The sequence below is a fragment of the Protopterus annectens genome, chromosome 5.part0 (assembly GCF_019279795.1).
Source record: "Protopterus annectens isolate FY-2018-M chromosome 5.part0, PAN1.0, whole genome shotgun sequence".
NCBI classification, from domain to species: domain Eukaryota; kingdom Metazoa; phylum Chordata; order Ceratodontiformes; family Protopteridae; genus Protopterus; species Protopterus annectens.
Window position 1 is genome coordinate 699,762,115 of NC_056735.1, and position 22,013 is coordinate 699,784,127.

General features: G+C 43.2%; 1 protein-coding gene across 7 annotated transcripts in view; it reads left to right on the top strand.

Annotated features, from left to right (window-relative positions):
* The window catches only part of MSL3 (MSL complex subunit 3), a 1,154,348-nt gene that overhangs the window by 488,330 nt on the left and 644,005 nt on the right, over positions 1-22,013 (top strand). For 6 of the 7 annotated variants that reach the window (XM_044072547.1, XM_044072546.1, XM_044072551.1 and 3 more), the window contains one exon: positions 1,867-2,025. The exons of the other annotated variant lie outside the window; for it this stretch is intronic. In XM_044072547.1, the coding sequence (XP_043928482.1) occupies positions 1,867-2,025 (159 nt within the window). The remainder of the gene's footprint in view (positions 1-1,866; positions 2,026-22,013) is intronic. 7 annotated transcript variants of the gene reach the window in all.

Sequence of the window (22,013 nt, forward strand, 5' to 3'; positions counted from 1 at the left end):
CAGACTCGCTCTTTGGGTCTGGGATCTAGCTGTCCACTATCAAATGACTTTTCAGGCTGTTTACATTCCTTCAGAGCACAATATAGTGGCAGACTCTTTGAGCTGGTCCATTACACAGATGCATGAATGGTTGCTTTACAGAAATGTCTTTCTGGACATTGTCTATCAGTGAGGTATTCCACAGGTAGATCTTTTTGCCTCCACTCTGAAAAGACAGCTTCCTTTATTCTCTGCCAGAGTCCCAAGCCCTCTAGCTTAGAAGATAGACTCCCTATCCTTTCCTTTGAAGGGGATGTTTCTCTACACCTTACTTCCCCTGATTCCAAGGGTCCTGATCATAGATCAAGCAAGACTCTTCCCCGAAGGTCTTGCTTGCGACTCCCTTTTGGCCTAAACAACATTGGCTTCCCCTTCTTCACTTAGCCAGGGGCAATCATCGCAAGTTACCTCACTGGGTGGTCCTTTTCACACACAACAGGGGGTCTCTTATCCATCCTCACTTATCCACACTTCATTTGACATTGGGTGATAGGGTTTTTATCCCTTTTAGGCATCTCTTTTCTCAGAACATGCTTAGGGTGCTGCAGGAGGCCAGGAAATCCACTACCAGGAAATCATATTTGTCCAAATATAAGAGATTTTCTGTGTAGTAACTCTTGTCATAACCAGGATCTCTTTTCAGTGGAGATCTCTCTGGTTCTCCCTTATTTGTGTGAATTGTTCCATGCTGGGGTTGGCATATTCTTGAGTTGAAGTTCACCTGTCAACTATTTCTGCTTGTCTGCCCTTGACTCTTCTAGCCTCTAGTTTGAGGTCAAACAGGTTCTTAAATGTATCCTTCATATCCGGCCTCCCAGGAAGTCTATTCCACCTTACTTGGACCTCAGTATTTTTCTTGAGAAATTGAGTTTTTTCATAGGGACAATTCTCTTTATGTCCAAGGTGGTCAGTGGGTTGTCTCTCATTTTCCTTCCTTTTTCCTTTTCGGCAGTCTGCTTCTTCACAAGTTGGATTTACATAGACAGCTTCGATATTATTTGGTCAAGACTAAGGCCATTTGCAAATATGAGCAACACTTTTTGTTTCCTTTCATCCCAAGTCCTTGGGTTTAGCAGTTCTAAACAAACCATATCCTCCTGGATCTCTAAGGCCATTTCTTTTTGTTCCTTTCATGGACACCGGTTCCATCCTTTGAGGTTGCTATTTGGACTTCTGCCCATACCTTCACTAAACATTACAGGTTGGATGTTTCAGAGCAAGAACTGGCTTTGCCAGTGCTATCATGCTTGGGCTTCTAGATGGCTCTTCTGTGCCTTCATCCTTTCAAGTTACCTCTTTTTTTTCATTCTCCCTTGTGTAAAGAATACTGCTACAGTGATATGAAATGACATAATGCAATTATATAAAATCTTACCGTAACAGTAAATGTCTTTATCTTCACTGTTGCAGTATTTGCTCCTTTCCTCCTTCCTGTCTGCTCTGCCCTTCTTCTTTTGCCTTCCTGGCCAGAGTTCTTTTTTTTTCTGCTTCTGGATGCACATATTCCTCCTAGTCCCTAGGGATATTATCTTCCTCTTGGGGCTTTTCATTTCTGAGCTATGTATGTCACCTTTATGCCCTATAAATTCCAAAGGCTTTGGTATACTGGACGGATGTTGAGGCTACTCTTGGCAGGAAGATCCCTTATAGTGTAACAGTGAAGACAAGGACATTTACTGTTATGGTAAGATTTTGCACAACTCTACTTTCTCCTCGTGTGTCTTTTAAAAAGTAGATGACTGACTAGGTATTAAATGAAAGCTGATGGTACTGCCCCTTCCTGTATTTGAAACACGGGTCTTACTCTTATTTATTTATTTTTTTCAGTGTTGAATTGTGTAAGGAAATGGTGGATGGTTTAAGGATAACCTTTGATTTCACACTTCCTTTAATTTTGCTCTATCCATATGAGCATACACAGTATAAGAAGATGTCTTCGTCTAAGTTTTTTCTACCAATAAGAGACAATTCTTCTTGTTCCAGCAGGTAAGACTGAAGTGCTTTGCTGTTCCTGAAAAATTGTCTTGTCTATATACCATTTCATACAACTGAATTAATTGTTAGCACAGTTGAACAGAATCCAATTGCTATTTAGTTTTCTGTTTTCATTTTGAAATGGGTGTTGACTCAGACTACTACATGACTGTGACTACTGTTGTATTTCATACATGTCAGGTTACTGTTTATTAAATCTGAATAGAGATTTGGTACTGACTGCAGAATCTCCTTCAGAGTAAGATGGTAATCTTCAATGGTTATTATAGTCAGTGTTGCAGTACCAAGACTTTGGGATTCCTGCCACTTTGAAGCATGTAGTCATCGTGAATACCAGAGTCTTTTACCATCCACCTACCAGCAGACATCCTTGCTGTGTGATGTCAGGACCTAGATGGTATAAATGTTTATTGACTGGCTCCATCTTCAATTAATTTTTACTGTGTTAGTCTGATGTGCAAGACTGTGTATATGTGAGCATCATCAGTCAGCATGAATTACCAGAGGATTCAGGTAATACCCTCTCAGGGAACCTTCTTTATCTTGATATGTTCTTGATGTTAAAGTGAATAATTGCCAGCTTTGTAGGAAACAAAGCCCCCACAATGACTACCAGTTGTATTGCTTATTTATTTATTTTTTTATAGGGTCTAAGCATGATGTGTCAAAAAGTCCATTTTGTGCTAGATCTAACCACTAAACACAGGGCCAAATCTCTCTTGACAGTCAGAATCTGGTAGGACTAGGACTTCACAAGCTGTAGTGTCTGCCAGTTCCCAGACTATCATCCTGAGAAATGAAAAGATAAATGTCCAAAGGAGAAGGATGTGCAAGAGGGTGAAGGCATCTTTGTGACTGACTCACCACCTTGTCTGGAGAGTGCTTGCTCAGATAAGGCACTTTTGCAGTCCCCTGCACGAATGTTGTCATTTCCTGAGGCAACCATGACTGTGACCCAGTCCACCTTTTCCAACACCAGCCTGACATCTGATGGGCCTAAAGCTGCTAAGCAGACCATGGCTTCCAGTGCCAGGATTCTGCTGACTGAGGATGAGGGCAATATTCCCTTGGTAGTAATTAGTGAAAAAATACCAGGAAGCCAAATCAAATTTGAGGTCACCTGCTCATGAACTGTGGCCTTGTCATCCATTCCCAGGCTCAAGATACCCTTACCAAAAAGACAGGTAGGTGTGTCCTAGCCAACGCTGCCCAGGTCCCTTGCCTCATCAGCTCATGTCACTCCACAGGACTTGACTAAGCTGTCTCAAGACTTCATGGATTTCTTGAAATCTTGGCAGCCTACCCTGTAAAAGGATCCCATGCCAGGAACTTCCCCTGAGAAAAGAAAAATGGACACAGTTCCTCTGATGGATTCAGATTCTTTGGAGTCAGACAATGAAGAGGAACTTGTCTATGTAGAGCACCCCCCCCCAGCCATATTTGGATTCTGACTCAGAATACAACTTATACTCAGCTTTGGTCCCTGAGGTCTTAGAGAAGACCTTTCATGGAATGAAGGAATCCTTTAATTGGGAGTCTAGGGAATACTCTCAGGCTCAAGCTAACTATAAAAAGTTGAATCTCTCTGCTCCTAGACCAGTGGCTTATATCTCTAATCCACAAAGGCTTGGACAATGTGTTTGCAGCCATATCATTGCAGCCATTATTCCCTACTCCCCTATCCCATAAAGTCTGACCACTTCTCTGTGGTGCTTGAGTCCCACAGATGCCTGTATATGAATCCAGTGTCAGATCCAGCTGTAGTGTTTCTAGAGTACACAGATCCCTTGCCAAATGATATTTGGCAAGAAGAAATGCACTTCACAGCTCTCATGGGTAGGGTGGCTGAACTGCCAGTTCTTTGTGCTCAAGTATATTGACTCCGTTCAGGAATACAAATAAATGCTAAGGTAGAGGGGATGTAAAACAAGAGCCTCCAAGGTGACATCCAGGAATTGTGCATTGTAGGCCTTTAGGTGTCTATAGACACTCACTAAATGTAGCTATCATGAAGGTTACAGTTTTTACCTTTTCTATAAAATGTTCATAAACACAGTATTGTCAGTATTAACATAGTTGGCCTCCATTTTTTGTTAGCTTCTTAGTCCTTTCTTCAAAATTAATTTTATTACTCCTTCGCATATCTTTTTTGTTGATTATTCATTAAATCATCACATTTTAAGTTGCATTATGAGTGCGTATATATTAGGAAAAGTAAACAATGATAGTTTCCATTATTATCGTGGTGTAGCATGTGTGTTTGCAATATGCATGTTTATATGTGTATAATAAAATATTTCATTTGTTTAAAAGACCTCAATGTGTTACATTTTCTCCATAACTCATCATTCCTCTTTTGAAACTCACTGTTTGTTGATGGTGATATATAGACTATATTTGATGTGTCATGGAGAAAGGTAGGTTAAGAAAGTAAAAAAGAATAAAAATGGTATGCATCATGGAGAAAGGTTAAAAAAAAACAAAAAGTTGTGCGTAGGTCCCAGGGTAAGTGAGTGCCCACTTCTGCTCTACACAGTGGTGCCAGGACTGGAAAAAAGGCAGTGTAGAATCCTCAGTGCATGGAAACATTCCTTCTGCAGAGTTATGCCAGGTTCAGGGTGAATGGTAATAGGAAAAGGTAGTCCACAAAAATGACATGCCAAAAAAGAGGAATAGAGATGACAAAGTGGACTGTTGAGGATAGGGAAGAAAATGTGTATTGTTACTATTGTGCAAAAAAGAATTTTTAGACAGAGGATATTTAGCAAGAATATTAGAAATTAGAGGAAAGGAAAGTACATGCAAATGAAAAGCTGCAGACAAAACTGTATGTTCCTTATTTGAACAGATCAATAAAAATGTTAGAGAAAGAAAATACTGGGCCATCTGGAAAAGTGACAGAGAAAGTGTAAAGAACAACTGGAGCTTTTTGAAAGATATAAAGAAACATGGACATGAGAAAGAAAGAGATCTGATATGGTGCCAGTAGGTTCTATATTATAACAGCGAATGCTAAAAATAGCAAACACTGTATAATCGGCCCAAAAAAAAATGAAAACAAAATTTCTAACAAATGGAACAACGATTTTTTTCCCCAGGGAAAAAAATCTCTGGTTCGCAAAAAAATAAATAAATAAAAATAAAATGGGGGGGCTTTGCCCCCCCCCCCCCCCCCCACACACACACACATTGCCCCTACTTATATATACCAACTCTGAGATCACACCACAGTGGAGGAAATGGCAAAGTCTTGAAAACAGCCCAGTGATTTTTTTCCCCTGGGAAGAAAATCGCTGTTCCGTGAATTCAGGATTTTGCCGTTTTGACATTTAGTTGTCAATTAAACAGCGTTCGCTATATTAAGCATTTGCTTACTTAATAGGGAGCTGGTGCCATATACATGCAGAGGAGAAAGCAAAATTAATCACTGCAAAAACCGCAACTCCAAAGATATTTGAAGAGAGATACAGGCAAAGGCACTCAGATATAGATTAATTTCACAATGCAAAAAATAATCACAAAGGGAAGAATGTAAACAAGACAGTTAGTGAGGTAGACATTAAATAAACAGAAATTAAAGTCACCGACTATCTGCAAAGTGAAGGATTTAGTGTGGAGAGTCCAGCACAGGTAGTTTCACAATATGATGGAGCAATGGGTCTCCAGATTAAGGAGCATCAGGCAGAGAGGGTGGCACCTGAAGAAGATTTGCCACATGGTGATGCTGTGGACCCTTCTGTAGGATACTCGTACAGAAGCCCATTTGAAGTTGCACAGCAAGAAAAAGATCAGGAAACTGTGGTAAGTCTGACATAGGTAATGTTGCAGTGTCATGGGCCAGTGGATCACCATATGGATGAACAGCAGATGAAGCAGGATGCATCTTAAGAGAGATGTCTGAGGAAGATGTTCTGGAACTTTCACTAGAATACGTGCAAGAAACAGAGCAAAGACGATGATCTCAGCCCTGAAGAAAATTATCTAAGGAAAGACCTCCTTGACTTAATATAAACGGTTAGACTTAAGATAAATGTAAGAAATAGACCCAGAATGTTAGAACACTGGTAAAAGAGATGAACACAGTAATTAAAACTATTATGAGAAATTCATGTGATATAAGAAGTGTCAATGTTAGAAGAATTTAGAAAAGGGAACAGATTGTCAAAAATATTTAGAAAGATAAGACATGGTAAAGCAACATATACAGTATCAAAACTGACCAGGATTTATTTTGCACTATTTGCAGTGGTAAACTAAAAATATCAGCACAAGCAGGAAAGCTTAAATGTGCAGATAACTATAAAGGAAAATTAGAAAATAAGCAATTTATTAATGTCCCATACATGTTTTCTAAAGATTTGAGAAACTTTTACTAGCTTGTTAGTTTAGCACTTTACCAAACTTCTTGTAGCAGTTATTGTAGTATGTAAAAGTGCTACCAGCACTAAACTTTCTACAAGGAAACAGCTCCAGTACTTATTAATGCCCAACCCTCCAGGTATGTCTAAAGGTCAGTTCCCTGTGCTTTCTCCTACTAACCTGGTGAACTTGGGCATCCTGAGGCAATGTAGCAACTCCCTCATGTACACTGACAACCCTCTCCTCTTACGCCACAACACTCAGACTTGTGAGAGATGCACTTATATATCCAAATTGGAAGCCACGCACTCTCCAGCCAAGACTGGAATAGCTGGTCAAGAGGATAAGGTCAACACTTGCACCACCCCACATGGAACATATAGCCCTCCAGAGCACACACCAGCATTGCCTTCACATAAAAACACAAACCACACACCCACCTTCGTGGAGGCTCTCAATAAAAATCTAACCAAACATCAGAGACATCCAAGGCAGAAACGCACTCGATCACCACAACACTAATCATGAGACACACAACTCTCCTAAACAGTGTGCCACTCAGCCAAAGCCCCCGAGGCAAAACAGCATGCCCAACACACTAGTCATAGGTGACTTGATAGTGAGGCACACTGTTGTACCACTCACTAAGCTGAATAAGGAGAAAGTAGTACTCCGCTGCCTGTCAGGCGCCAGGATCCGCCACATAACACACGCACTCAGGTCCCTCAACAACAGGTACAAATATGACTGTCATTGTACATGTGGGTGTAAATGACCTGAGACATACCTCCCTGGACTACATGAAAAGAGACGTGGAGGAGCTCTCGGATTATGTAGCCCAGGCGGGTATGACCCCAGCCCTGAGCAGCATCCTACCATCACCCAGAATTATACCACAGTACAAGCAGAAAATGATTGATTTCAGCAATTGGCTAAGTTTCTGGTGTCATTATAAGGGCATCCAGTATCTGTCTGCCTGGGATGACATGATTGACAGACCTATCTGTCTACCTAGGATGACATGATTGACGGACCTCGATGCTTTGCCAGAAATTGCCTGCATCTGTCACCCCGGGCTTCCGGATACTGGCCAAGGTTCTTGCCACCCTTATAGTGCCTTTTTTAGGTGGTGTTCCAAAGACCAAATTACCACCATAACAGCTGCAAACAAATGCAATTTGAGGGTCATACTGTTCAGTGCTAGAAGTCTAAATCTCAAAATGCACTCACTCGAAGTACTCCTTAAAATGGAGAACATCGACATTTGTGCTGTAACAGAAACCTGGTTCAAGGCAGCAGAAAACACCCCTGCACTACCAGGCTACAACTCATTCCACACCTTTCGGCCCCAGAACTTGGACCAAAGCTCCAAAGGCGGTGGTGTTCCCATATTCATAAAGGATGCACACACCTCCAGACTGGTAGCCCAATATAACGCATCTGAGATACTTAAGGTGCAACTAACATTGGGTAGGACAGCGATTCAGGTCGTAGCCTGCTATAGGTCCCGAACCATGTCCCAAGATTCACACTCCACATTCCTAAGCACCCTGGAGAATATAAGGGTTTCTATCAGAATGGCGAAAAATCAAAATCTCGAATGAGCGAAAACGCAGGTAATTGAAATCGATATTGTGAGATCACGGTACAATGAAGATCGGAAAATTTGCCCTTTCCTTACTGTAGTGCGATCTCCAACTTGGAATATATTTTTTGGGGGGTACAGCCCCCCCACAATAGCGATTTTGATCACCTCGTTTTCACTCGTCCATGCGTTTGAGATTTTGATTTTTCGTCTATGTAATATAGACCTGAATATTAGGGTCCAACCTAACACTCTAATACTGGCCGACTTCAACTACCCCTCCATTAACTGGGAAAACTCTTCATGTGCCAATACACTTGCCCATGCTTTCTGGAATTCATTAATTCCAATGCCCTGGACCAGCTTGTTCTTACCCCCACTAGAGGTAGCAACATCCTTGACCTGGTCATTACTAACATGGGCGACCGTTGCTCTACACCAATAGTCAACTCCTCCCTGGTTAGATATGATCACAAGCTAATCATCTTGGAAATCCACAACCCTCTTACCTCCCCCCAACAAAGGTAACCACCATAAAAAAACTTCTCCAAAGCTAACTTTGGGCTCCTAAAAACAAAGGTGGCTAACTTCACGGCACCCATGCAAATGAAGAATAGTTGCATGATTGCCAAATCATACACCAATACACTGTAAGAACACGTACACAAATGCATGGATCTCGCCATACCCAATAGAACTAAGACGCTCTCCTCAAAAAAAAGGAAGCCAGTCTGGTGGTCCCCTGCCATAAACAAACTCTACAACATAAGGAGGAAACTGATGCTGAATAAGGTGAATTCCCAAGACTGGAAAAACTCCCTTATCAGCCTCAACAAAAGGTTGCGCTCCCTCATCAAATCCTCTAAAGCTAGCTATGAAAACAGAATTGCAGCAGGTAATAATGACAACCACAAGGCCTTCTGTAGTTATGTAAAGAATTTCCATGGCAATACCCAGATTTGCTCTGAGCTACTGCACAATGGTACCTCCTGTGCCAAGCCAACAGATATTGCAAATATACTGGTGGACAGATTCATTGCTAACTTCACCCCCCCCCCCCAAAGGACCAATCACAATACCAGTAGATTGCCAGGCACCCGGTATTACTGCTGCACAGGTTAAAACAGCACTGTCCAAGGCCAAGAATACAGCTTTTATGGGACATGACAATATCCCTGAGTGTGTTCTACATGAACTACAGAGTGAACTGGCACCTCACCTATGTGGCCTGTTCAATCACAGACTCACCTCAGGCTTTGTCCCTACTGAATGGCACACTGCTACAGTCATCCCTCTCCACAAAGGAGGAGCGACTACAGACCCTGGGAACCATTGCCCCATTAGCCTGATAAGCCCGATATGCAAAGCTATAGAATGCATCATCATGGACCTAATAAACAAGGATATAGGGAATATCCAAACTCTGGATCCTACACAGTTTGGTTTTATGAAGGGTAGATCATGCCTGCTCAACTTGGTCGACTTCTTTGAGTCAGTCACCAGAGCTGTGGATGAAGGTAAGGTGGTTCATACAGCCTACCTTGATCTGGCCAAGGCCTTTAATACCATTCCCCACTCAGGAATCCTAGAAAAACTTACTAAGCTAGGCATTAACCCCTATATCACTAGGTGGGTTACAAACTGGCTCACAGATAGAACCCACACTGTGAAAGTAGCTGGCTCCAAGTCAGACTGCCGACCAGTCACGAGTGGAGTCCCACAGGGATTGGTCATGGGTCCTCTCCTGTTCGGTATCTACATCTCTGAAGTCCAGGCTAACACAAAGGGACTCTGGCTGACAAAGTTCGCAGATGATTGCAAGTTGGGAGCTATTAACTCCCCAGGGGATGTTGACATCCTGCAGAAAGGCCTCAATGAGACCTGACTGGCGTCAGAACCATGGCATTAAGCTCAATGCCAAAAAATGTGTCTTCATCCCCTTTGGGAAAAACCCAGTTCCCATGAATTACCACATTGATGGTAGTTCACTGAACACAGAAGGCATTGTAAGAGATCTGGGAACACAGGTTGACAGCAACCTCTCTTTTGACTACCACATTGCCATGTGGTCGGAAAGTCCTTCTATGTGGCGCATCTCATTACAAAGGGTTTTGCATCCAGGAAGAAAGAGGTCATTGTTTCCCTCTACTCTTCCCACATTAGACCAATCATCGAGTACAATGCTTTTGGCATGTACCTCACTAGACACCTGCAACAACTGGAGAGGCCACAAAAGTACCTCACAAAGAGGATCCTAGGCCTTAAACACTTGTCCTATATGGATAGACTCAAAAAACTGCAACTATTCTCTGTCTCATATCGCCTACTTAGAGACGATCTCTGCTTGACTTGCAAAGCTATGTCTGACCCAGCTCTGTTAGAAATGCTACATGTATAGAAATCCCAATCGCTCTGCACCACCACAATCAACAGAACATGCTGGAGGGACAGGTTCATAACCGAGAGACTGCCCATGCTGTGGAATAGACTTTCCATACATGTCAAGCAGAGCACCTCACTGTCCCTCTAAAAGAGAAATCTTGATGAGTGGATGGGAAATAGAAAATTCATGCCGGGGATCACTCCAGTGGCTCTACTCGACAGAGGCACTAGGAACTGAAGTGTGGTGGCACGATGCCAGGGTAATCCTATGGGCTAGGCTTGTAAAGGCTCCAGGACTATTAGCCTAGTACCCACCTATGAAACAGAAACATCATAAAAGTAGTAGTAGTTACATTTTGGAGAAGTGTTTATGAAGACCTCAATGAGCATGAAGTTGCTGAACAGGGGGAAGAACTAAAAGAAATGGTAAGGACTTCTAATGTGGGGGATGTGAAATGGGATGAAGCAAGAGCTAAAGAAACTGAGACAAACTTAAGAAAAGCCCCTAACTGGAAAAAGGAAGGTCCAAATGCAGTACCCAATTTCTAGTTTAAAGGTATTAACGTCTTCTCACAAAGATTTAGCCTTTCTTATACCCTGACATCTGGATATTGGTCAGAGTGTTTATTGGCTAGGGATGATGCTAAGAATCTGGAAATCAGGTCTGTGTTGGAATTCTGCATGGCAGGAAGCCCCATTGATGAGTACTGCAACATTGATCAGCTCAAACATTTGCAGTTATGGTTAGTGGAACATAACAGTATATGTTCTTCGTTTTCCATTGCTGCAGTCCTAACTATAGGGTATAGTCCGCGTCCCGTCGGCCCGAATACCAGAGTATAAGGCTGACGTCGGTCAGGGCGCATTAGACTGACGTCAGTACGTCAGGGTACTAATGCGCATGACCGACGTCATATCCTCAGTCTTTTTTGCCGCATGGTCCGATGCAGAAGCAGTTTTGCGAGTGCAGGTTGGCGTTCTGAAATATTTCCGAAACCGGAGTTTCAGACCGAAACAGAGTTGGCTAAGTACCCCGTTGGGGAACATTTTGGTTTTTTCTTGCCTCAGTATTTTACCGGATGTCAGAAAAAGTGAATAACTGTATTTCTTGTGGGAAACAGATACCTCATAGGGATTACCATACCTTGTGTATACCTTGTTTAGGGCCTGAGCACGCCGTTGTTGGTTGCCGCTCTTGTGCTAGGTTTAACAAACGCACTATTAAGAGGAGGTTAGACTGTGCCAGGTTAGTGTTTGGGAAGCGTTGCAATTATAAAATGCCGCCGGATGCTCCGGCCGCTTCGGCCCAAGAAGCGCAAGGACAAAACAGTGAAGCCTAGGGTTGATGAACCGGCAGTCCCGGACGCCGGTACTTTAGAAGGCTCAGTGGAGCCAGAGATTTTGCCAGGAGTTTCCATGGAGTCTCAGGCAGAAACTTTACTGTTACAGGATGTGCCTTCTCAGGAGGTAGGCCAGGCTGAGGGGCTTCTCAGGTAACTGTTCTTCCCTCTCTTCCCAAGGTAGTTAGAGCCTCTCCTTCTGTTGCCAAAACTTCTTTGAGAGGTAGGCCTAGTTCAGCTTCAGTGGGGCTTCTCCTAGCATTTCGGGTTCTGTACCTAAGAAACATATGCTTAAAATGGCAGAAGATTTGATTACTATGATTAGAGGTTCTATGCCCCCGCCTGATAAGAGGCCTAGGGTAGAACCGGAGTTTGATAGTTTTGAACAGTGTTCAGAGGCTTCAGAGTCTTCTGGAAGACTTGCAGGAGTATCCTACTTATTCTGATTCTGATGTGGATGATTCCACTCCTACAGCTTCTCCTCCTGAGGATTTCTCATTTTCAGAGACTCTGCATTCCATGAGGGAGCACTTTAAATGGGAAGGCCAGGATTATTCTGATTCCAGGAAAAGGCTTAGGGAATTCTTGTTTTACCCCAGCATAGGCCCTTAGCTATTCCTCCTGTGTTGAATGTGGTGGAAGATGTTTTGCAGAGGCTTCCCTGAACCCTGACTCTTTGCCTCCTGCTCCTGTTAAGCCTGATAGGTATTATAGGGTGCCCGAAGCTCATAAGTATTTGTTTAAGAGTCCTAGGGCGGACCCAGAAACTATTTCTCAAGGGCCTAAAGGTGTTAAAGCTTCTGTGGTTAAAAATCCTGTTCCCACTGATAAAGAGGCAAGGGCTTTGGATAGGTGGGGAAAGAAAGTGTATACATCTTCCACTCTAGCCATGAGAGCATTGAATTGTCAGTTTCACATGCTAAAATATCAGAATTATCTTCTTTCACAATTGAAATCTAAAGTGGATGCTTTGGCGGAAGGTATTGAGTGTAAAGAGTTGCTGGATTTGGTTCATGTGTCTGAACAAGTGGGTAAGCATTCTTTGCAATGTGGTTTTGATGCTGTACAGGCCTCCTCGAGGGTGGCTGCTACTAGTTCTGTTCTTCGCAGGCATGCCTGGTTGAAGGATCAGAATTTAGCTGAGCATGTTAAGACAAGGATTTTGGATGCTCCTTTACAGTCTGATGTGTTGTTTGGATCGCCTGTGGAAGCAGTTTTAAAGAAAATGGAGGACAAAGCTAAGTCTATGCAAACTGTTAAAGATTTTTGCAGGTGCAGCCTCCAAGTTTAGTAGAAATTGGCCTGCTAAGGGGTGGACATATCCTGCTTATGATTCCCAGTCTAGGGGTAGGTCTAGACGTGGTAGGGGCAGGGCTCAAGGTTCTTTTAGGCCTAGAACAGGGAGTTCACCTGCTCAGACTTCTGGTGAGGGCAGGGGTCAGTCCTTTCGTAAACAGACCCAATGACCTGTCTTTTCAGCTGCCAGTAGATTCCCGTCTGGCAGCTCCTTTGGGAGGAAGACTGTCTCTTTTCAAAGAAAATTGGGATTTAATTACTCAAGACAAATGGGTGTTGGATATCATTCACCACGGTTACAGATTTTATTTCCACACAATGCACTTTTTCAAAGGCATGCCAGACGTTCCTCCTCCACAAAGAAAAGAGGCTCACAAGCAAGTTTCTCAGTTACTCCAGATAGGGGCCATTCAGCCAGTCCCTGTATCAGAAAGGGGCCTAGGATTTTATTCTCGCCTGTTCCTAGTACCAAAGAAGGGGAACACGTGGAGACCAATTTTGGATTTATCTCTCCTCAACACTTTTCTGGACATTCCCAAGTTCAAGATGTTGACGTTACAACAGCTTTTACCTCTGCTGGGCAAAGATCACTGGATGGTAACTTTAGATCTCAAGGAAGCTTACCTTCATGTGCCTATAAGGCTAAGTTGCAGGAAGTATCTGCGGTTTCGAGCTGGAAATTCTCATTATCAGTTCTCTGCATTGCCCTTTGGCTTATCTACTGCGCCCAGAGTATTCACAAAGGTTCTGGCTCCAGTGATAGCTTACTTCAGGCTTCAAGGAATTCAAATCTATCCTTACTTGGACGACTGCCTGATTCTAGCTCAAGAAAAGGAAGACCTTCTGCAGCATCTGGAACATGTCATAGCAGTGCTAAGATGCCTAGGGTATTCTGTGAACGAAATAAAGTCCAGTCTAGTACCCTCTCAAGACATGTGCTTTCTGGGTGTGAGACTGAATACAGCAGCCCAGATGGCCTTTTTAACCCCGGACAAACAAAAGAGTCTATCACTTTACTTCCATCAACTATCTCATCAGTCCGTGCTGACTGCAAGGACAGTCCTTCAAGCATTAGGGTTCATGGCATCTTGTATTCTGGTGCTTCCCAATGCCAAACTGCATATGAGGAAGCTACAATGGTATCTCAAAATGTATGGACACAGCACTGCCAGGATTTGGACACTGTCATTCAAATAATACCTTGCCTTCAAAAAGAATTTTTGTGGTGGGCTCAGGAATGTCACCTAAACAAGGGACTCTCTGTGACCGGCCAGAGGCGAGTCAGATTTTAACGACAGATGCCTCGGACATTGCTTGGGAGCTCATCTAAATGGAAAGTGGATACAAGACAAGTGGCCTGCCAGACTACAGCATCTACATATCAACATGAAGGAGATGTTAGCAGTCCAGTTTGCATTAATGGCTTTCAAGGAGTTACTTCTTCCAGGGCAGGTGTTGATTCTAACAGACAACACAACTGTCATGTGGTACATCAACAAGCAAGGGGGAACACATTCTTATCCTCTATGCAGGCAAGCAATGATTTTATGGGAGACTGCGCTAAGCTTGCAACTAACTCTTCAGGCAAGGTTTCTGCCGGGAGCACAGAACTCCTTAGCAGATGTGTTAAGCAGACAAATCATGGATCCCCACGAGTGGAAACTGGATCTACATGTATTTCAAGAATTGACAGTGTCATGGGGAACTCCAGACATAGATCTGTTCGCTTCTCCACTAAACCACCAGCTGCCACAGTATTGCACAAAGGGGTTTCATCACACAGCTTGGAAAGTGGATGCTCTGTCTTTCAGTTGGAAAAACCTTCATGTGTATGCCTTTCCTCCTCTGCCTCTTCTTCCAAAGGTACTATTAAAGGTCAGACAAGACAGGCCAAGGATGATTTTGATAGCTCCAGATTGGCCTCGGCAACACTGGTACCCACTACTACGGAGTCTGGTAAGGAAGCCTCCATGGCCTTTACCTCTGATTCCTCATCTGTTATCTCAGAAGGATGGTCATCTGCTCAATGTCAAGCTTCACTCTCTTCATCTAACAGCCTGGCATCTTCTGTGTTGACACACAGCAGGTCTCAACTTCCTCAACAAGTTTTAAATGTGATTATGGAAGCTAGAAGACCTAGTACAAGGAAAGTGTACAGAAAAATGGAAGAGATTTTTATTTTGGAGTACAGCGAAGAATTTGCAGGTTTGAGCCTAATTTAAGTGTGGCTCTTCAATACCTTACTGAGTTATTGGACAAAGGTTTGTCCTTCTCTTCCATTAAGATTCATGCTGCAGCAATTTCAGCTCACTATGATTGTGACCCACCATTGTTTTCGCATCCTTTGTTCAAGCAGTTTCTTAGAGGGGCAAAGAATATAAGACCCCACGTAGAGCTCCTACTCCTGCTTGGGATCTCAATTTTGTGTTGGAAAAACTTACTCTACAACCTTTTGAGCCTGCGGCTACTGCTGAATTGAAATACTTGTCATGGAAGACTGCTTTTCTGTTGGCTATTACTTCTGCAAGAAGGGTGTCTGAGTTGCAGGCCCTTATGGCAGTAGAGCCATTTTTGATTTTCCATAAGGATAGGGTATCATTACGTACTAATCCTTCCTTTATGCCTAAGGTGGTTTCTAGTGTGGCTTTAAACCAAACTATTCATTTGCCTACTTTTTATGCAGACCCCCAAAATAAAGGGGAAAAGATTTTGCACACTTTAGATGTACACAGGCAATTGCGTTATTATTTAAGCAGGACTAAGGATTTTAGGCAGTCTCAGCAGTTGTTTGTTTCTTTTGCTTTGAGTTCACAGGGCAAGCCTGTGTCAAAACAAACTATTTCTAGGTGGATTGGCTTTTGCATTGCATTTTGTTATTCCCATCATGGCAAGGAGATTCCAGCTGGGATTAGGCCTCATTCCACTAGGGCTACTGCCACTTCAACAGCATTTCTAAGGGCAGTGGCAACTAAGGATATTTTGGAAGCAGCTACTTGGAGTTCAGTGCATACTTTCTCTAAGCATTATCACCTTCCTGTCTACTCTAAGTCTAGGGCTGGTTTTGCCACAGCTGTTTTACAAGGCATGTTGTCAGCTCCTACTTCTTTATGATTTGCCAGCCTCCCTTACCTCTGCTTTGGGATTCTACCCAATAGTTAGGACTGCAGCAATGGAAAACGAAGAACATAGTACAGTTTTGTACCTACCATAAATGTAGATGTTCGAGGATTCCATTGCTGCAGTCCAATTTACCCTCCCTCCTTCCCCTCTGTGTTTAGGGGTGGTTGTGTAGGTGAGTTTACATGCTTATATTTTTGTATATATTCCTGTATATATTGTACATGTTTTTGGTGCAGGTATTTTGGGCCTTGTCTTTTTAGGGTCTTCTGACATCTGGGGCAAGAAAAGACTGAGGATATGACGTCGGTCATGCGCATTAGTACCCTGACGTACTGACGTCAGTCTAATGCGCCCTGACCGACGTCAGCCTTATACTCTGGTATTCGGGCCGACGGGACGCGGACTATACCCTATAGTTAGGACTGCAGCAATGGAATCCTCGAACATCTACATTTATGGTAGGTACAAAACTGTACTTTTGCTAACTAAAGCCATAGCAGTGTGTTGTAAAAAGGGAATGAATCTCTAACTGTGGCATGGGTATATTACTAAAAAGCATTTGACAGCATCCCACATTCATGGATAAAGAAATGCGGACAGATGTAGAAGATATACCCTACATTGATCAGAAACATTACAGTGATCATAAAACATTAGCAGAGCACTTCGCATCTGAGCCATGACAAAGGGCAAATTATTGTCCCAGGGATAAAACTTCAATGGGGGATATTCCCAGGTGATTTTTTTGTTTGCCACTGGTGTTTTGTATTGCTCTTAACCCATTAAGCCATTTAATTAACAGATCAAGCTATGACTACAGTTTGGCTGTTGGAAACCAACTTTGTTCAAAGAATTCTCATATGCTTTTTGTGGTTCACTTAAAATTGTACAAATGGTTAAAACTTTTTCAGATAATTTAAGAATGATGTTTGGACGTGAAGCAACATTTAAAAAAAAAAAAAAAAAAAAAGACATGAATAAACAGGTTCATACTAAACTGTCTGTCTGCAGACTGTTACCAAGCCAGTAACCAGAGGTAAGAATCAATCCCTGTAAAGCTCTTAACATTTATGCCAACCACACTCCTTTATTTTTAAGCACTAGGCTGTCAGTCTGCAGACCATTACAAGCCTAGCCAGTGACCAGAATCAAAACCTGTACTGTGTATCTGTGAGGGAAAGACCATAACAATTAAGCCAACCCCAGTGAGAATAAAACTCAGTAAGGAGTACTTCAGAAGGCTAAAAATGTATTTGTTTTTTATTTATTTATTCTTTGTTGACCAGGTTAATCTCGCTAGACTAGTAGTCTCTTTTCAGAGGAGACCCAAGGTGGTATTTTTGAAAATAGCCTTGACACCTAGGAGTAAAGTCCAAGCTGTAAACCAGTTTGCTCTTCCTGTTCTTACAGCTTTGGGTTGATTGGCCCCAAAAATTATTTGATCAGTTGGACAAGAAAACAATGCTTTATGATTTCCACATGTTATATAAAAGTCATTGTATACCAAGATTTATATATTCCTTGTTCTGAAGGAGGTATGGGCATCCTTGAAATTGACTACATTGTATAGATCTGCAGTCATGAGACTGCATATACACATACAAACGGACCCTAACAGCTCTAAAGATAGTAACAGTTTTAAAACATGAGGAGAGGACAAAGGTGACATATTTGTACTCTTTGGTTTACAAAGTCTATTAAAAACATTGGAGAAATGGACAAATGCTGTTTTTTTAAAACAGAACCAGAAATGGTTACATAACTTGTTGCTGCGTGTGATACACTGGTGTTAGAGTGCCTGTGTACGTAAAGACACAGTAATGTGGTAAAACTGCTGCAGTAGTGATTGAGCAAACACTACAATACAGAAGTAGCTGAGAAGCATTGGAAACATGAACCAGAAAGCATTATAGAGAATGATGAAGTTTATATCACATGAGATCACCCATTACCAACGGTTCAAAAAAATAGATGTGCGAAAACAAGATTTGTCGTTCAAGCCTAAAATGTGTTATGTTGTCCTATCTTGCCTTCATTCTTGATGGTTGGGATTCGGAACCAAGCATCGGTTCCGACTCTGCCTAATACTAAAGCTCGAGAGCTTTCACTGGCTCGAGGCTATACCCTATCCCATGATGCCTGGTTACAGTTCCCTAGATCTCATTTGCTGCTTTGTTGGTTCAGGATTGCTTTTCGCTGGCTAAGACTAAGTCTTTGTATTATTTACCTTTTTGGATATATTTTTCTGCTATCTTCTTAGTGTAATAGCTTTTAACTTCTCTAGTTAGTGTAGAGCAGTTTTTTGGTAGTTTAATGTTCCCTTTTTTGTGTTTTCTGCTGGTTGTAGCATTTGTTATGTGGGCCGTCATTGTTTGTAGGCCTCGTTTATTCCTATACCACCTAGTTTTAACTTTGCCCTGAATGAACCCGTTTAACTTAGAGGGTTCGTTTTTTGTCCCCTTTGTTTTAGCCCCATCTTAGTTAGAAGGCTTCCTCCCCTTTTCTACTACGTGTTCCTGAGGTTTCATCGTTTCAGTTAGAGACGTCTCCTCTGGCTAGAGAAAATCGTCATTTAAATTAGAGACCTCTCCTCTAACGGTTTTCTTGGTTCTTTTCCCCCAGTTTAAAAAAACCTTTTGCTGTTTGTAATAATCATGTTTGTTCTTGTGCCTTTTTGTGTATTTTTTTGGTAGAGGTACTGTTGAGATATATTTATCTGTTTTTTTTCTTTGTTGACTAGTGCAATATTTCTTAAGATTCTGGTAAGGAATCCAAACAGTATGGCTTTAAAAAGTGTGTCTCATGCACACAGAAGATGTCGCTTACCGACGGCCACACTAGCTGTGTATATTGCTTAGGTCTGGTCCATCTGCAGGACTCCTGCTCTATCTGCCATGGTTTCAGTTTCAGGGTCCTGCAGGAATGTAAAAATAAGCTTATTCCAAGAGGTTTACTTAAGGGAGTTTGATGTGACTATTGAAGGGAATCAGCCCCTCTAAATCCTCATCAGAGAAGTCTTCAAGGAAATCTTCTTCGCCTCTGGCTTCTGAGCCGACCAAGAAGCCTGGAAAACATGCAACTTTGGACCCGAAGGCTGTCGGGCCCGAGAAGACAACAACTCCAGTGGCTCCACCAGCTTTATTGGAGCCAACTCTGAGCCAAAAAAGGAGCCGGTCCCTGACTCTGGAACCAGTCTACTCAGTACCCCAGTCATCCCTCTTGCAATCAGTAAGTGGTAGCCATAAGTCCTCCACTGTCTTCCTTTCAATCCTCCAGGAGTGTCTGTAACATTCCTCCAGCCCAAGCGTAGAGAGCCAATGCCCCAGGATGCCCCAATGGGTAATCCACTATCTTCTGAAACTTCCCCAGAATATCCCTCTAAGGAGGTCCCTTGGAAGAGGACTTGGAAGAGGAAACATTTAGACTCCCTTGAGTCTGTCACGTCAGGTACGGACTTAGAGGATTCAGAAGAGTCCCCACGGTCACCCTCTGAGTCTGTCTCCTTTTCAGACATCTTAGAGATCCTGAAGCAGAGAGGTGGCTGAAAGACCCTCTCCCCTTCTGCAGATGAGTCTGTATACCTGGAGGCATTTGGATCTCGACTCTCCGCCTTTCGACGAACTCCTTGGCATAGTCACTTGAAAGGCATGGGGCTCTCCAGAGTCCATGGAACCTGTTCTGAGGTGGCCCAACAAGTTTGTTACTGCCCTGGACGACAAGCAATTCTTAACCAAAGGTGTCCCAGTAGATGCTGTGGTGGTGGCAGTGGCCACCAAGAAGGAATTAGCTGAAACTTCATCTGTCAAATCAGGAGTCTTGAGCGATGGACTGATATGGGAAGCGTATGTTTTCTTCAGTGGCCTTTACTCTTAGGTTGCTGAACTATATATCCCATTTTACCTGACTTCAGAGGGATCTCCTGAAAGAGATTGGGGATACCCTCCCGGGTGCTACAGCTGCGGGGGTGCCAGACAATGTAAACTCTCAGCTTGCGACTCTAAATTCTGTAGTAAATGTCTCCATGCGCCTCATCTCCTATGCAGCCGATGGAGCGGGTAGGGCAGCAAGCACAGGAATAGCTCTGAGGAGGCATTCCTGGATGCGCCTTTACGAGTTTACTGAACCCTTTAAGTCTTCTTTATAAACTCCCCATTTGACAGCTCATCCTTGTTCGGGCCAAAGACTTTTACCAGGTGCGAACAAGAAGGTAAGGCTCTTGTCTGCCGTGGGAGTATGTTTTTCCATCCTTACCAGGCCTTATCCCAAAGGTCAGAAGGGTGGAAAAATGTAGTTTCAGAAATCCCAAAGAGCTTCGCCGGACGCACGTGATGAATTTTCCCCCCAGGGGTAGAGGGGAAATATTAATGGATGACGCCACGCTTGCACCAGAGGGGGACCGCAGAACCAGGGTGACAGAGATGCATTCTCTGGCAGACCCTTCCAGCGCTCCTGAAAGGGGGCCTGCCTGTCCACCTCTGGAGGCAGTTGCGGAGAGATTATCACTTTACCCAAAAGCCTGGCTCACCATCACTCAAGACAATTGGGTACGGTCAGTTATATCCAGGGGATACAACATACCCTTCTCTTCTCCACCCCCTCCATCAAGATCAATCCCAGACATTCCACCCGGTCAAAGTGATCAAGCAACCCTAGAAATCCAAAGGTTGCTATTAAAAAGAGTCATCCAAGACGTCCCCGCAGACCAAATCTGATCCGGGACTTACTCAAGGTTCTTTTTAGTTCCAAAGAAGACAGGGGACTGGAAACCAATCTTGGCTGTCAGCAAGCTGAACAAGTCCATAAAAAAAGCAAAGTTACAGATGGTGAAACTGCAGTCTGTACTCCCTTTTCTGGGACAAGACAATTGGATGTGCTCAATAAATCTTCAGGATGCGTACTATCATATAAAGATGGACAGGCAATCCAGGAGATATTTACACTTCTGGCTGGGAGCCAGTCATTACCAGTTCAGAGCTATGCCTTTTGGTCTCACTACAACTCCCAGAGTGTTCACCAAATGCATGGCAGTAGTCACGGCTCACCTGTGGCATCTAGGATTCCAGGTGTTTCTGTACTTAGACGACTGGCTCCTGACCACCACCGCAGAGCATCTGCTGACCAGGGCAAGGGGCACCACCATTCATTTCTGCTCAGATCTAGGTATTACCATAAATTTCAAAAAATTTGCCTTGTTGCCTTTACAGCAAATTACCTTCATAGAGGCAGACTTAAACACAAAAGACATGGCAGTAAAACTGCCTCACGACAGGGTACAAACGCTACGTCATCAGATATCAATCTTGCTCATGAGGAGGAAAGTGCAGGCAAAGTCTGTTCTCAAGGTTCTGGGTTCAGTGGCAGCTGCGATTAAAATTAGTTCCACTGGCGTGTCTACACGTGAGGGTATTACAGTGGCTACTCTTTGCTCAGTGGTCCACGCAGGAGTTACCCATGTCACACAAGATCCTCATTACAAACACCTGCAAGAAGGACCTACGATGGTGGCTTCATTGCATGCAGGTAACGATAGGCAGACCGTTTTTTTCTCCCCCATCCAGTACCCACAGTGACCACGGATGCTTCCCAGATAGGGTGGGGGGGCATTATCTAGGACAGGCTGTCCAAATACCACTTGCACATCAATGTACTAGAGATGAGAGTGGTGCTTCTGGTGTTGCAGGCATTCCAGAGCTCTCTGTGTACAGGTATGATTGCGATATAGACAGACAATATGTCTGTGGTGTGGTACATCAACAAACAAGGTAGAACCAGATCCTACCCTCTGTGTCAAGAGACTCAGAGTATGGCAGTGGGCAATTTCTTCTCAACGTTTTCCAACTGCAATGCACATCCTGGGGAAATCCAACATGATAGCGGACATACTAAGCCGGGCAATT